This window comes from Hydractinia symbiolongicarpus, chromosome 3, assembly GCF_029227915.1.
Source record: "Hydractinia symbiolongicarpus strain clone_291-10 chromosome 3, HSymV2.1, whole genome shotgun sequence".
In the NCBI taxonomy this organism is placed as follows: domain Eukaryota; kingdom Metazoa; phylum Cnidaria; class Hydrozoa; order Anthoathecata; family Hydractiniidae; genus Hydractinia; species Hydractinia symbiolongicarpus.
In genome coordinates this window covers 23,194,925-23,211,383 of record NC_079877.1, presented here as the reverse complement: position 1 = coordinate 23,211,383, position 16,459 = coordinate 23,194,925, and the positions used below count along the sequence as shown (strand labels likewise).

Below are 16,459 nucleotides of genomic sequence, written 5' to 3'. Positions count from 1 at the left end.
AAAAAATATATATTAACAGATTCTGCAGTTTTCAATTGATGTGGCTAGATACAATGTTAGTTATAAAGTAACTAGAATTACTTACTGTTTTTTCTTCTTAAAACGGGAATCTTCTCAATTCCGTTTTGTCGCATTTTTCATCAACTTTCTTTTCTTCTATATGTTCGTAAAAATAGAATCTACAATATTTTACCAACAACAAATGCTTGAAATTAAGACACAACGGTTTTAGCGCGAAAGAAACTGACACATATATCACGCCGTTTCAACAAATAAATTTCAAAACGCGTCATCAACTTTATTTGGTAGCTAAGACTTCTTTTTCTGTTCGAATATTTCCTCGTTCGAAAGTGCGATGTTTTAACAAATCAACTTGCATATTTTTATCACATGATTTGGTCACATCTATTACAAATTTGAACTGGAAACTTTTGCGCTTTCTCTCTTAAAATAAAATTATGAGCCAGTCAGTTATTGCATTTGTAAAATTTCTTTTTTATTTTTCTAAGAAAATTTTAAGAATAATTTTTCCTTGAAAGAGCTATTGAATCTGACGTTGATGCGACGTTGGTACAACGTCGTGTTGAAGTATAAATCAAACGTCTGTTAGTCTAACGTCGGATCGACGTCGCTTTATGGTCGAAATACGACGTGGGAAATTACGACGTCGAAGCAATGTTGTAACGACGTGGTTGACGTCGTGACGTAGCAGACGTCTGTACAACGTCGTGTGCCTGCTGGGATAAAACACTATTACCTTTATCAAGTATAAAAATTATTACACAAAATATAAACAACACAATACGAAATATTATATCAAATGATCAAACTTTATCATCAATAGGGTAACACCACAAGAAGAATAAGTCACAAAAAATTTGAATAACAATTCTATGATTTAAAATTCATTCCACAAATAGGGTTTTTTATTTTTACTTAAAAAGTAACAACTTTGGTATTATAGTGAATATAAATATCAATAAAAAATATTATCGTGTCATAAAAAATATTTCTCCTATAAACCACTTTGTGTGCGACGTAATGGACATGCACACTTATTCCTGCAGATAGAAAATATAAACAACAGACCACAGAAGACAAATAGACCTTAAAAAAAACAAAATATTTAGCTTAAAAATAGTAAAAACGTTTTTTAAAAGAAGGGAAGATATAGTTAAAAAATCTTTCAGCGCCTTTTGGTTCTTGTACTTTTAAAAAATCTACATAAATTAACAATTGTCATTTTAACCCTTGTGGTCCTGCTTTTTTACCCACCTTAATGGATGCCCATGTACTAAAATCAGGCACGTAAACATTCCTCACCATTGTCAAGTCATATATTAAGCAAAAACTTTGGACAGGTATGTTGTTTAAAAATACGAGCTTTGTTTTCAAAGATCTGTATTCTCTTACTAAATATAATGGCTGATTTGAAAGCCTATATCAAAATTTTCTATATTAAATATCAGCCAAGCATCGTACTCTACAATGTACTTAATGTTATCAAAATCGCTATACTCAGTATAAGATTCCATAAACTTCTCGAGGGTTGAATACTGGAACCTAAAATTGGAAGGTATACAGAAAATGGATATATGATTTAGTCAAGTATTCTCGTGTTCCATTAATGTTCGAACTAAATATGTCGTAATAACTAAAGATGAACGGTACCGCGTGAATAGAAAGGCTGGATGGGTTTGTATCACTGTTTCAAGGCAGGGAATAGGAGGAAAGGAGAAGTGAGTCCAGGGCAGGAACAAAAGTTCGCCACTACCATAACCTCTCTTGGCAAAAATAAGGTTTGTCATGAAAATTAAAAATCATTCCTCAAATGATGACTATCAGCATTATTATTCGCTAACATCAGCATTTTGTAGTTTCTAGTTTTTATTTGATATAAATTTTTGTCCAGATTTGTTTGTCAATATTTAGATATCGAATGAACTCAACTAATTACCCCATTTTTGTCACCATTTCACGCCTTACACTCCTTTCACCACACTCGCCGCCTAAATTGTCCTGTCGATTCGAATCAAAGAAAGTTGGTTAACTTTAAATTGTGGCATGAATGTCACATAATGAAGAAAAATCTCACCACTGTTTTTGCTGTTAATAGGATAAGCACTCCATTGTCCAACAGAATCGCTTGATCTTGCTCGAGCTTTAACTGTGCTAGCTGTAATTCCGCATTGCTGGACAGTGTTGGTGTTCTTATCTGCTGCACTGCTACCAACTAGCTGAGCACGATCGTCAAAATAGTTGAACTCGTATGATAACTTACAGGTACCGACATCAAGCGTCGTGAAGCGCACAGTGACACACTGTTCTTTCAAGTATGCTTCCGTTACTTTCACATTCTCTGGTGTGACTAGGATGAAAAATAAAGCATAATGAGATCTTGGTAGTGATCACGTAGATAAAGAACAATAGCGGTAGCCAATCAGAAAGCGTGGTCGGAAGCAACATTACAAGGTACTGGTACTACGATAAGAAGATCATTTCAAAATATGAAAATCTTAACACGTTTTTGTCTATCGGAATCTATTGTGTTTTTCTCGAATAGAAACCGCCTTTAGATAAAGTCCGCACCTCTAGGAGGACTAAGAACACTCTTCACGATTGCTTGTTTTCTTCGCAAACTTTACAGCAGTATTTTTAAAATTAAAATCATAACGCTTTTTTGTCAACGCTATTTCTTCAATTGCGACAAAACTAATACTCTTAAGTAAAAGTCGAGTCCTGCTATGTTAAACTTTTAATCGACCAGAAAAAAAGGGCGAGAAAGCGCGAATTTCACAACTTCAACATAACAAGGGGACACTACGAGAAAGTTCGAGATAGCGATGTTTTAATAGCGGTGTAAATCAGACACAGAAGGCTTCTTTGCGTTAGGGTAAACTCTACAACTTGTTGATCTAGTTTGAGTGCCAAAACATTCTTATCCATATTATTGGTACAGTGGCAGTTTTTGGTCATGTTCGATTATGGCGGAAAGCGTCAAATGATCAATATCTACATGTAGACAAGAAATATTGAAAAGGTGCATTGTTGCTGTCAGTAAATACTATCCGCTTTTAAAATATATCTTACTAAATAAGTTTTGAAGTCCTTAGTCTGCTGACAAGTCAACCTTCATAAATTAAAAAAATGCATAAAACCTATAAAAAAAATTTGCATAATCGCCTGTGGAAACGAAATTTGAAATCTGCAGTATCAGCATGCTTCAATAACACTAACAACTATTAAAACGATGTCGTTACTATACAAGGACAGATTAAAACCTCATTTTTAAACAAATATACTTGACATTTCTCTTAATTTTCTTGTACTTTTCTGTCCCTACCTCGACAGCGTGCTGTTAGTAAAAATGTGTAGAAGAAAAAAAACTCACATTTTACATTCAGTATTGTTCTGTCGCTTACACCTCTACCATGTCCAGTTGCTTTGTAAGTTAAAGATGAACCGCAGTTAGGTGGTGTGATTTGAGGGAGAAGCGTTTCAAATATGAATTCCTTTGGTTTCTTTCCTTTTATTATGGTTGATTTCAAGTTGTTTCCAAGATATTCCCATGTGATTTGCGGTTCCGGATTTCCACACACTGACACACGGACTCTAGGCCGTTCATGGGAAATTACTGTTAACGTCTCTGGCGGTTTCAAGTTGCAAAACTCCGGACCACCTTAAAAGATAGTGCATATAAATATATATATATATAAATGAATATCCAGGCACGTGTTTTTCAACAACGCTGGCCTCTTTATTTCGTCAATTTTCCCAATATCTCTTTAACGTTAGTTCCCTAAATTTTGACGGAATTGTTCAGCAAAAATAATGTGACGCTGGCCGATTGTTTTTGCTATGGCTGGGTAACAACATGTTATATCCTGTGTTTTTATTTTAGCTACAGTTGTGAGGATTGTTTTCTTTAAAAATGCATTACACCTGAAACGCTTAATACGGAGAGAGCTTCGATGGATTTTCGACTTACCGCAAGCATGTACTTGGATGTGCGACAATCTGAAGTTTGATGTACAAAAAATTCCCTAACTCGGTTGTTCTCAAGATGGTCTAACGGTACTTAAGCGCTCAACCTGGTGTTCAGCGCTTGATTACTGTTGACTTAACCTAGCTTATCGACGTCGGATCTCACGGCTCGCAAATTGAGATTTCAATTTTTTTCTAGTTGGTTTCTAGATAATTTATAGCATATATATTTAGCAAATTTAATTTTTATGGTTTTCTTTTAAGCTTTAGCTCAGCTGCGGTTGTTTATATCTTTTATTTTATCATTACAAAATACTTCGCACTGTTTTTAAAACTACATTGTTTTAATTTGTGTATTTTAGACATAATTTTGTTAACCAGATTAGCGAAGTATATTGCTGAAGTAATGAAATAACATTATTGTTCTTGTTTAAAATACCGTTAATTGATATAATTTGAATCTAGTCTACAATCCTGGCCAAAATTGGTTGAGAAAAGGTCCAACACATGTGGATTTAGTATCTTTTTTGTTTCTGTGGTCCCATATGTAGAGATTCTCTGCTTTGTTGACATAAACTAGCCAGCAAAATTATTGTATGTGTATACTAAAACAGTGCAGGCTTTCCTTTATAGAATAGTAGCTAGTTTCCAGTCACCCTTTCCCTCCATTTCAATGTTGAAGTCATTGTCACAGTTTGAAAAATGCAGCTGGCCACTCAACCAACAGCCAGCCATTGTCTTCAACATTGAAATAGGAGGAGAGGGGGGGCTTGCACCTGTGTTTATCTTATGAACTTATGTTGCATTGGAAATTTTATCAACAATTTTGGCCAGGATTGTAGATAAACTTTATTCAATAAACTCTTACCATTTACTTCTAATGCAATTTCAACATTCTTGACTGAAAGTTCTCCTGTTTTTGTAAGAAACACAGCTATCGCCTTGTAAATGGCCGAGTCTGTGTATTGAGCATCATTTATGGTCAGAGTATATTTCTTAGCACTGACGTCCACTGACGTGCTGTATTTACCACCAAATGATCCTTGCAGTTTTAAGCTGTTACTTAGTCCTTGAGCAAGTATGGTTTCCACTGAGCTGACAGGATCTTTTAAGTATATATCAATAACATTGAACTTCTCTTCAGGTGGGTATTGTATGAAATAGCTCAGGCTGACTGGATTGTCCTTGTTAACGTTCATGTTTTTATTCGCGACTGAAACTGTCCCGCACCATACTAAAGTGGAAAAAGAAATATAAAGGTGAAATACAATATCATATTCATCTCGAGTTGGAGATGTCAAACTGTGTGGATTTAAAAAACTCACCTGCACTCGCACACATGGTCAATAAGAGGTATAGGACAGCCATATCAAATATGTTCTTGTCAATGTTTGTACACAAGTAACGTCTTAACAATTTTATATCTTGTTATTCTAAATGTATTTAAGACGTAAAGTTAAATAAAACATAGTGTCTGGATAGCTACCGTATTTGCAAGAGTTCGGATTCTGCTTGCTATCTGAGGTGAGTAAATCGAAAAAATTATATAAGCAAAGAATGGTTCTATTTTGTTCTGTTCTTTGATGTATGCTTGTAATGGAACAATGCAAACGTAAAGTAGAAGAAGTATACAGCTAAAATGGTCTGCAAAGTTTAAGTAAAAAGAAAATTTAGACATCTTCTAAAATATAAATGCAGTACAATAGAAATATACATAATATATGGTCAGACTTATTACCATTTGAGTAACTTTACTCATACACTCATACATAAAAATCTGTAAAAGTCACTTTTCAATACGCGTAATAATTTCAGCGTGGGCATACGCATTGCAATCTTTTATGTTTACAACGTGTGTAGTTTGGAGGAAAAAAAATTCATAACAACCAATAAAAACTCTGAAAGCCCTACCATTTTAATGCAATGGAAATTGAGCATATTGAACGCCAATGTTTAAACTCAAAAGCTTAAAGCAACTGGGAGAGACGCTTTGACATAAACAACCTTAGCGATTTTCTTTGATACACAAATGATTTTTTTTTAACAAATTTTGCTATAATGTGTCCAAAATAACAACAGTTAAAAAATTTAAGGCACAAAATGTAATAAAAAAATTGACCACAGATAAATTTCCGTTTTGAATATATATATTTTAACATTTTATAAACAATTAATTTTTTGCACTTCACCTCAAGTAACGTTTATCTACCGAGGAAAAAAAATCCCACAAATATTGTTTTGTTTTTATTTTAATGAGTAAGTTCGTATAGGTAAGTTGTATATGATTTACACCATCTATGTTATTATATATAAAGCTAATATGCTATTTTAGGGGACGATTGTTTGAATGTACCAAACTTAGTTTATAATAAAATGGTTCAAGTTTAAGAAGAAATTGATACAGCGGACATAAACTTGAAATCATGTTTAAGAAGGGTTGGAAGTTAGCAGCCGGTTGAAAATTCATAGATTTATCTTCTATTTTCAAAGTAAAAAAATGGCATCTCGGAACTTCATAGAATAAAACATTCTGATTAGCTAAGAAAAATCTTAAGCATCACGCGGTAACACGTGAAACATATTAGGTGGAGCAGTTGTAACATAAATATATATCCCTTCTGATGACAACAACGTTTTAATATTGACATACTTATGTAGGTTTTACTTAACTAGTAGTCTTGTTTTTATATTATTCGTAACAGGTAAACCTCATTTCCTTGTCGTTTATAATGCGCTATCTGCTATTGCATCTCCACCTTCTGAAGCAATGTTCTTCTCCCGATGCAGCAAAATTATATTATTATCACTTCACACCAGACTTGCCACCCTCCGCATTGTTTGATCTATCCCCTGTGCTGGATGTTTCTATTGTTTCTTGTTTCACTTCATTTGCAACATTTTGATTTACTGCACCTTCTCCCTCTTGAACTGCTCCATTTGCTCCATCCTGATTCACTTCACTGGCTCCCTGTTGACTTCCTGAACCTTCTCCCTCTTGAACTGCCCCACTTGCACACTCCTGATTCACTCCATTTACGTCTTCCTGATTTACTTCATTTGAGCCTTCTTGATTTCCTGCGCCTGCTCCTTCTTGAATTTCTCCATTTACGCTCTCCTGACTTACTTCATTTGCACCTTCTTGGTTTACTGCGAGCGCCCCTTCTTGATTTACGTCATTTCCTTCATCCTGGTTTACTCCACCGACTTCCTCTTGATTTACTCCACCGACTTCCTCTTGATTTACTCCACTTCTTTCCCCTCCATATACTTTCCTACCTCTCTTTCGATTCACTCCATTTGCTTTCTCTTGATTTAATATATTTGGCCCAACTTGATCTTGACTGCTACTTGAGTGATCTTTGTTATTCTCCCGTTCTCTTTCTTCTTCCTCAAGAAAATCATCGTCTTCATTCTCTTTATATCTCTTCATCGGGTTGTTTAGTGCTATTGGCACTGCTTTTTCGTCTGTATATTGATTTCGATCTTGTGTAATATAAGGCTCCAGTGGTGGAGGTTGATAACCAGCTGGACCCTTGTCAGAAGGTTCATAGTATGGTCTCCGTTTAGGATTATAAATGATTTTTAAATTTCCATACGGACCGTTTCCACAATATCCATTGTTATCAAATTCTTCGTACCCTTCTTTCCTTTTGCATCGGCATATCTTGTCAACTAAAGTATATGTAAAAATATAAAATATGATCAATTAAATATTTTTGGTGTGTTAATGGTACAACTCAACTATGTCTCATAAGTTTATAAAAACCAAATAAGTATATAAAAAAGTGTTCCGTTTTTCTCCCCTCGGCCTCAAACTCTTCCTGGCCTTTGCTCTCTTTATTTCGTCGCTGCTTTGTTACTGGAGACGTTACAAGGACAACCAAGATATTGCAATTTCCCGAAAAACTTCAACAAAATAATAAAAACAACAAATTAGCTGGGTACCTAGAAGTTGGACATGGGGAATGGCAAAGTCACTGCAATGTGATAAATCCATCTGGTTTTCTATCAGGAAAACTCTTAAATGCTCCATTTTACCCAAGCTTTCAGATGAGGTGGTTTGTTTTGATTTTTTTATTCTTGAGATCCACAAGAAACTTCCTAACCACCTGATAAAACTTTTTTTAACTTCTTAAATAAAAACTTGTGATGCGCATGAACTGCTCATTTTCATTGTAACAAGCTTTCTTTGGTTTTACTACTAACACGCTCATTTAAGCAAAAAATACACTTTGCGGATCAGATCCAACTGTGTTCTCCTAATGGCACTGTTGTAACCTTAAAAAGTAAAATATATTTTCTGTAATCTTATTCAATTTTACCACATTAAAAAATCTGATATTCTTCGCGAAACTTTAAAATGCTTTTCTTTATGTTGAAGGGTTTACAACAACTTGTTGTGTAAGATTTACCCTGACATACACATTAAAAAAGAATCAAGACTCAAGTTTTATCATAAGAACTCTTTCTCTGAGGCTATACTCAAATATAGGTTTTCACAACACCACTTTTGATTTTTACAACGTCTGCTCGGTATAAGGAGAATGGATTGTTATGAAACGATCCGTAGTGGCCACGTTATACTTAGATTTTTTATAGTGTACAAGGTAGAAGATCATGTTGGCAAGTCCATTGAATTACAAATTAAACTGCGATTTCCAGGAGAAAAAGCGACAATCAAACAAAACAGGGTATTTGGGTTCCATTAAAAGTGTACAAATAATTTGAGTGTTAACAAATAGAGGTAAGAATTTGTTATGAGAATGTGCATAATTGGCGTTTCCACTCGCACACATTTTTGATACATAAAATTATCGCAAGAATTTATTCTTCTGTCCATAATACGAGACAGTGAAAGTTGAACTTTAAAAATCTTTAGACCTCTTATTATTAATAGTATAAAAAACCTTTTTGATATAGCGTAGAAACAAACAAATTTCAGATCTTTTTGTTTGTGTTATTTGAGATCACTAAAGCGAAGCAAATATTAGTTGGTCATTATTTTTACACACATCTAGCAATAATGACCACTAACAACTTACCGAAATACAGTATCGCATAGCCGTAAACAATCAGTCAAAAAGTAAAATAGAAGAAATAATTTTTGGGGGGTAAGCGAACGTACACGAAAAATAGAAGCCCCTCCATTGCTTGTTTTTGTTTGTTATTACACTTCCTCCCTCCTGCCCCCTTCCTACTCCCCTCCCCCCCTTCCTACTCCCTCTTCCCTTATCTCTCCTCTTCTGCTTAGGGCAAACGTACTTTTTGAATGCCTTTTTATTAAAAAATACCTAGCCAATCACGAGATTTTTTCCAACAACACAATCCAATAACAACAATAACAATTATGGCCAGCAGGCCCACTACCAAGCCAACCGTCAAGTCGATATTATCTAAATAAAGGAACGGTAAAACCTTTAAAAACTAACGCCAAAAAAGCGGCAAAAAAAGTCACAGTCTGCAAAATATAATACACACCAATAAAAATTAAAAGTTTGTTTTGAAGAGGAAACAAAGGGAAAACATGAGAAGCTTTATTTTGTAAAAAATACTATATTATTAGCTGTAAGAAGGTCATAAATACCTATCAAACATTTTTGTTGTTTCGACTGTTGTTTCTAGGCAAAATTTAGAAGAATATACCTAGTTAGTTGGCTCAAAAAAGTTTACTTCGTCAGAAAACTTGATTTAAAAGGTAAGTGCTAATATCGAACACGTTGTGGATATCAAATACACGAAAGCATATTTATGTCCTTTTTAGTTATATTTAGTATCCAATGTGATGATTTTTTTTGTCTTTGTTTCGATTTAATGCTTTTAAACTCACCTAAGGAAATTTCACGGTGAAATTAAATTTATTCAAATTATGGACATGATCTGGATTATGGAGAATTGGAATATCATTACTATTTACATTACTATTTCGTGTGGAAGCACCACACACATAAACACATGGAACAGTTTAGTTCCAAACTTACTTAACTGTGTCTGGTACTGAACTAGTCGAAAAATACTATGTGAGAAATACTTACTATTAGTATCTTTATTATCATCTCCACTTTTTTCTAACTCCAGCAAACTCCAACTTCCCTCCACTCTCGTTGCGCCGTCTTGATAAATACTTCTTATTTTCGCTTTATATATTTTCTTCAGCGATGCAGAGTCCACCTCACAATGAATAAAAGTGCCGGTTGTCATTGGCGATATGCTTTGCCTTTTCACTTTGTTATTCTTTAACAACAATTGGAGCTCAAAGTGAGTTTTGCAGAGACCTGTATTTTGAGCTAGCCAGGTAAATTTGAAACAGTTTCCTCCCATTGGATAATATTTGAAATGCTTCACTGGCTTTGGAAGAGCTAAATTTTAAAAGAATTATTTCAACTACACATGTGAAACAAGAATAAACATGTTTTGGAGAAGCACTCGCATACCCGTTTTTTATAAAGAGGCAAGCAAGCGACCAAATAGTACGAATTCTGAGGTCATTTTATTAAAAAAATGTTTCTTAACAAGTTTTCTTAATTCGACGGGTTCTGTAAGGAAGATATTGAATCAAAAGCGTGACTTTCAGCAACAAAGAGACTTTCGTCAACAAATATACAAGAAAAGATAAAATAACCACTTTTTCGCCTTTTACTCATCATCTTAATTGATTACTGTACTGTTAAAATCGATAACTTTTAAGTAGTCTCCCGTTTTGTTATAACCTACTCGATATACGTTTCCTTATTACACCAGGTAATAATACCTGAATGCTATTAATTGATGAAAGGCGTGTTTGAAAAAAGTTTCTAATTTATAATTTTAATTTTACAACTCGTAAATCTTTCTACATTTTTTGACAGCCGACTAGTCAGTTCTTATAAACTGGTTTCTCCAAAAAAGCGGGTATTCTGGAAATTGGCATAAAATAAAAACAAACCTTACATGATACTTTTATTACTGTCGATGATGTGAGTTCTCTTCCATAACCTGCTGCAACATATCTAACTGTCTCTCCACATGTTTCTAACGTTATTTTTATGTTTGTGCTGTACTTATACATTCCTGTCGATGGCGTATTATCCACATATGAGGAAATTTGCCTTCTTCCTATCGTCCAATGAACTGTTGGTTTCGGGTTACCACACAGGAATGCTACAAATACACTAGCTTGTTCTTCTTCTACCAATGTGATTGGTGATAATCTTTCTCCGCAGTTGTCTGGTCCACCTAATACATAAACGAAAAAAAATCCTGCCGTTTAAGGGTATGGGTTTTTCCCATCCAATTAATTCAGCCAACATGAACGAGGAAGTCGACTGAAAAGAATATTTTTATGTTGTTTTTGTTGTTGTTTTTGTTGTCACTGTTGTTTCTTTATTTCTTTGTGTTTTTTTGTAATTTTTGTGGTTTAAATTTCGCGGGAATTCAATTTTGTAGATTTTTTTTCGCCAACAACCTTACAAAAAATAATCTCCGCGAAATTTAGTTCTCATTAATCTACACAACTGATAAAAAATGTGTGACGAAATTGTGGCTACGTAACAAGAGATGTTGATTTCCATTTTTTAAAATATATTATTAGTCACTTAAACACTACCAAACATAAACAGCATCTCGTTCAACTTCCTGAGATTTGGTTACCAGCCCTACAGAAGTAGTAGTTACCTACATCTATGTCCGAAAATGTTATTTACCGTAATTAACTGTAATTATCAGCTCGTTTTTGATTGGTTAATTTTTAAGAATTTCGATCCTCTGCGATTATATAAATACATGCTCAACATCATTTTACTTTGCCCGATGATGGAAGAAGGATCTCCCGAAACGTCGCCTACTAAACTATCATGTTGAAGAAATGATAAACTTTCCCCAGTAATACGTAGAGTAGGATAAAAGAACTTGGATCCTACATTTATAATACCCGAATTTTGTCTGTCTGTTCAACATGGTAGCTCACATTCCTGTAATCTTCCCGCAATTTTTTTTTGAAAACAGGGGGTTATTAAAGTAAAACCGCATCATAATCGCACCTACAATTATAGTAATACCCCCGTCCAAGTAAATTTCATAACGTCGTGCTAACAGGAGGGCGAGAATGTATGAAATAGTGATGCGGAAATATGTACGAGGGGCGAAATCCCCCTTGGAAGTAATAGTTTATATTACCTTGAACTTTTAAGTCGATCGTTTTTCTCAATACACGAACTTCGGCTGTGCTTTCATAAAAAGTTGCAGTAATTTCATATGCTGCTTCATCGACGTACTTTAATGTGCTTATTGCTAGAGTATATCTCCCCTTTGCTGGTTCAACGTTTGCCTGTATTCGTCCACCGAAACTCCCTCCTTTTGCTACAGTAAAGGCAGAAGAAGAACCAACAGCAACAGGGTTTAACTTGTCGGGAAGCTGAAATACTTTAACTGATAAAAGACTTTCTCCATTGAACGTGTCAATAATAAAGGAAATATCCACTGATTCTCTAACAACGCCGGTGATTTGAGATTTTATAATGATGATTTCGCCACAATACCCTAAAATTTTATATTACATTAAATTAAATTTTAATTTTTTCAAGCGATATTTCTGAAACCTTACTTCATTAAGCTATTGTGTTCGGTAAAAAACATAATACTTTATGACATGGCTGCATATCCACATAAACCTACGTCAAAGAGGCTGACCACATCAGAGGACCTCACATCAGAGGACCTCACATCAGAGGACCTCACATTAGAGGACCTCACATCAGAGGACCTCAAACCAGAGGATCTCACATCAGCGGACTTCACATCAGAGGGTCTACAAAATAAGTCCTAACTGAAATTTTTGACAAAATGTCAGGACTGGCGAAGTGATTTTGAAAATAATGAGTTGGTAAATAGTTTAGTTTTTAAAGAAAGCCACACAATTTTTGTGACTTACAGACAAAAAATATTTCAAACTTAAGCTGTCTATATTGGGTAAAACACAGAATGTATACATGTAAATGAAGTCGATAGTAATTACGAATCTTTGCTCGCAAATTTTCTGACATAGTCTGTTGTCGTTCGATTAGCAATTTTGATTAGATCTTGTTACTCAGCTTTTTCTTTGTGGAAAATAAGAATGGAGACAGATTTAGAGAGGATAGATAGCATTGTTAATCGCATCCCCGTTTTAACACTTCTTGCTAACGACATTGTTTTCTAGGCTATGGCACTGGATGCTGAATTCACCCCTTTAAATTTTTTTTTGCAATTTCACACAAAATCGCGAAGAGAACTTGTCTTGCAACAATATTATTAAAATCGCGTACATATCTACTTGTTTGAATAATCTATAAAATTCGTTAATCTACCCACGAGTATTTTGTCGAATATAATATAGATATTTGTACTGATAAATTTTACGAGAAATATTTTTGCGCAAAAGAGAGTACTATATCTCCTGTCAGTAATCCTGCCTAATTTAAGCGATAGTATCTTTTAGACGTAGTTATTTACAAAGGATGTTACCAGTTACCTTATCGTTAAAAAGTTAACTAAAATAGACGACCTCGTCCCAATGAATTTTTCTCTCTTTCTCTTGCCTTAAACCATTGATAACTTGTTTAAAAAATTCTTCCATTTCCAACTACTATCATGTGCTGTCTTTATGTGTCTGGCATTAAATTTCCGGAGCCAATCATACTGGAAAATTGTCCCGCTGCAGCCAGGGCTTTTTTTTGAACACCATTCCAATATCAAAAATTGAAAAAAGAGCCATGGGGACGAGGTTGAAAAATAGATTATTTTTTGGTAAAAGTTTAACTAAATGTCATTAGCCTGTAGTCACTTGCACAAAATTTACTTTTTCCTGACTAAATTTTACCAACATGTCAAATTTGTGATTTTTACTACAAAGCAACAGCATTTGGCACAGAGTGAGTAACACATAACTGTAACAACAAAGGGAAAATAACAAATTTTCTTTTTTCTATAACAATTCCAACAAAAATCCCAACTGAAATATCCAGCGGTTGTAACTTGTTATTTTTTAGACGATCTTGTTTAACCCTATTTATGGATATTTGCGGGCTCCTTAATGCTTGGGTGGGAAGCCCCCCGTCCTTTCACCCTAAGCACGAATTAGGTTAACACGCTTAAAACACAAGAAAACGAAAGTCGGCGAGAAAACATAATTGGAAGTTAGTAAAAAGAAAAAAAAATTGCAGAGCCGAATCACTTCTTATTGTCTTTTATCTGTATATAAGTGTACTTACCAGAATGAAATACTGCAAAAGAGATAACTGTCATAAGCCACAATAACGTCTCTAAAAGAAAAAAAGATTCTTTTAATAATTGTCTGTATTCATGGAAATTCCCTCCTTGAAAATGATATCCAACGGTTTCCATATAAGGTATTAGCGTGTTATATTTGAACGGCGAGTTAAAAATGGGGATTTAACTTAAAACTATTTCTTGGCAAAGTAAGGCGTGCATTCTCTAATAGGGTTGAAGATAATCTCTGCGACGAACATAAGAACCTTTCTTTCTTTGTTATAAGTGCTTGTTTTTAACTCGTAATTTGTAAATTTAATGCAGTAACTTTTAACAGTAAGTAGCAAGTCGCAATTCGTGCTTTACTTAAGCAAAAGATTGAGAAAGAACCTATAGCGGTTAAGAGAGTAGAGGAAGAGTAACTTTAATCACTTAGGAATTGCCAACCTGCTGATTTTTAGTTTTTCTCATTCGTAGAAAATACCTCTTTTGCTCCTGCTTTCCACAGATTTTGTGCAATCTCATTCCCAGTGCTTTTTTCTTACTTTCTCACATATCTACCTGCTGTTGCGAAACGTCCTAGCCACATATCAGAAATCAAAGAAAAAGCCCTGGGAACGAGGTGGCTCTTTTACATTTGCGCTGTTTACATAACGTGATGGTTGATGTTTCTTTTATTCGACGTTGTTATAGGGAAAGTTATTTTCCGTTGTCAGTAAGAATGTGTCATTTTTCAGGAATTTCCCCAATTATTTTTATTCTAAAGGCTAAAATAAAATAACATGTCTCAAATCATGATTAATTAGGTTTATATTAAAAATGATAAAACGTGAGCCATTTAGTATATACCTAGAATTAGTTAAATTTCAGATTAAAGGTAATTAACGTGTAACTACCTCTACCTTGGCACCATTTTGATTGTATAAAATGTGTGGCCCTGGGAGCTAGCCATTTTTTTTATTATTATTTTAATAAGCAGCTAGCAATTATTGGTTCAAAGTTGGATGAAATATTGTCCTCTTGTTTTCTGAAAGGTTTTAACCCATTAGTTACTCAACTATGCGTGTTTAGTTTTTTTTTGTTTATTGGCAAATTCCAACCTTGTTCCCAGCGCCTGTTGTCTCTTTTCTATAACCTGGACGGCGAGAATAACATGTTCGTATCGCCGTCCGATGTTAGAAAAGATACAAGATGCCCTGAGGACGAGGTTGGGCAAATTCTTCATTTTTGTTGATCAAAAAATTTGAGAAGATGAATTTTTGGGGGGCAATATTTTTGGGGTAAAAATATTTCCCCTAAAATATTAACTAGACAATAAACTTTATTCACTGAATAGATTTAACCGAAAATTAAAATTGATCCTGCAACTTAGGAATAACGAATTCTATCAGATATTATATTCTATCTATCAGATATTATTTAGCACAAGTGTGCTGTGTAAATCCTTATAACAACGAACTGAATAAAAGAGACAAGCAATTTATTGCCTCGTTTATCCTAAACCTTTTGAATGAATGCGATTTTAATGAACTATTAATATCTTACCATCATTATTCGACTTCATTTTATTCCTGTTAAAAACAGTGATATCAAAGGATGACGTTTAGACGGGTTACTCCCAATAACTGTAATATGAGGAATGGCTTGCAGCTTTAACTGACGTTAATTATCCATATTTCCAAGAATGTGTTTTCTTGTAAAACAGAATTAAATAAAAATAAACATTAAGAAGCGAAGAAAATAAAAATAAAAACACTCTTCAAAACAGCAACCTGTGTTTTCAGGAGAAATATCACAATTAGATTTTATCTCAAGAAATTTTGTGAGCAAATCGATAAGGGCCTCCTATAAACTGTACAGAAGATAACAATATCCTCGCAGAAATCTGCGTTTTCAATAATAACAAAAAAGATGCATATAGGGAGACTTGAAACTATTTTTTAATGAATCTTCTGGTCTGAAAATAAGGTCTTATTGAAAATTACTGTAACGAGAAATTTGTTTGTTGGTTTTTTTACCATAATTAAAAAGCTACGTAGAGTTTAGGTTTTTTAATACTTCTTAGTTTTTGACTAACAGAAGAGTTACACGTACTTTTTCATAAGAAATCAAGTACACGGCCTAGTGGTGTACGTTCCTTAACGATAGATTCTTATGTTAGGTTCTTAAGAAAAGAAATAATTTATCAAATTTTAAATATTGAGATTACAAATGCCATATTTTCGTTGCAAATTAGACTTCTACATAAAAACAA

The 16,459-nt window shown here is 34.1% G+C and overlaps 2 protein-coding genes across 2 annotated transcripts; both read right to left on the bottom strand.

The window, feature by feature from the left end:
* Positions 1–877: 877 nt before the first annotated feature.
* Positions 878–5,464, bottom strand: LOC130636304 (uncharacterized). The gene is made up of 5 exons (XM_057445976.1): positions 5,310–5,464; positions 4,853–5,218; positions 3,392–3,679; positions 2,096–2,368; positions 878–1,563 (listed from the first exon to the last, which is right to left on the bottom strand). Exons 1-5 carry the CDS (start codon positions 5,350–5,352, stop codon positions 1,484–1,486), a joined length of 1,050 nt encoding a protein of 349 aa, XP_057301959.1. The 5' UTR covers positions 5,353–5,464; the 3' UTR covers positions 878–1,483.
* A 160-nt stretch (positions 5,465–5,624) lies between these two features.
* Positions 5,625–15,920, bottom strand: LOC130636303 (uncharacterized). The gene is made up of 7 exons (XM_057445975.1): positions 15,751–15,920; positions 14,208–14,258; positions 12,136–12,498; positions 10,912–11,196; positions 10,017–10,340; positions 9,276–9,377; positions 5,625–7,656 (listed from the first exon to the last, which is right to left on the bottom strand). Exons 1-7 carry the CDS (start codon positions 15,767–15,769, stop codon positions 6,788–6,790), a joined length of 2,013 nt encoding a protein of 670 aa, XP_057301958.1. The 5' UTR covers positions 15,770–15,920; the 3' UTR covers positions 5,625–6,787.
* Between the last annotated feature and the right edge of the window lie 539 nt (positions 15,921–16,459).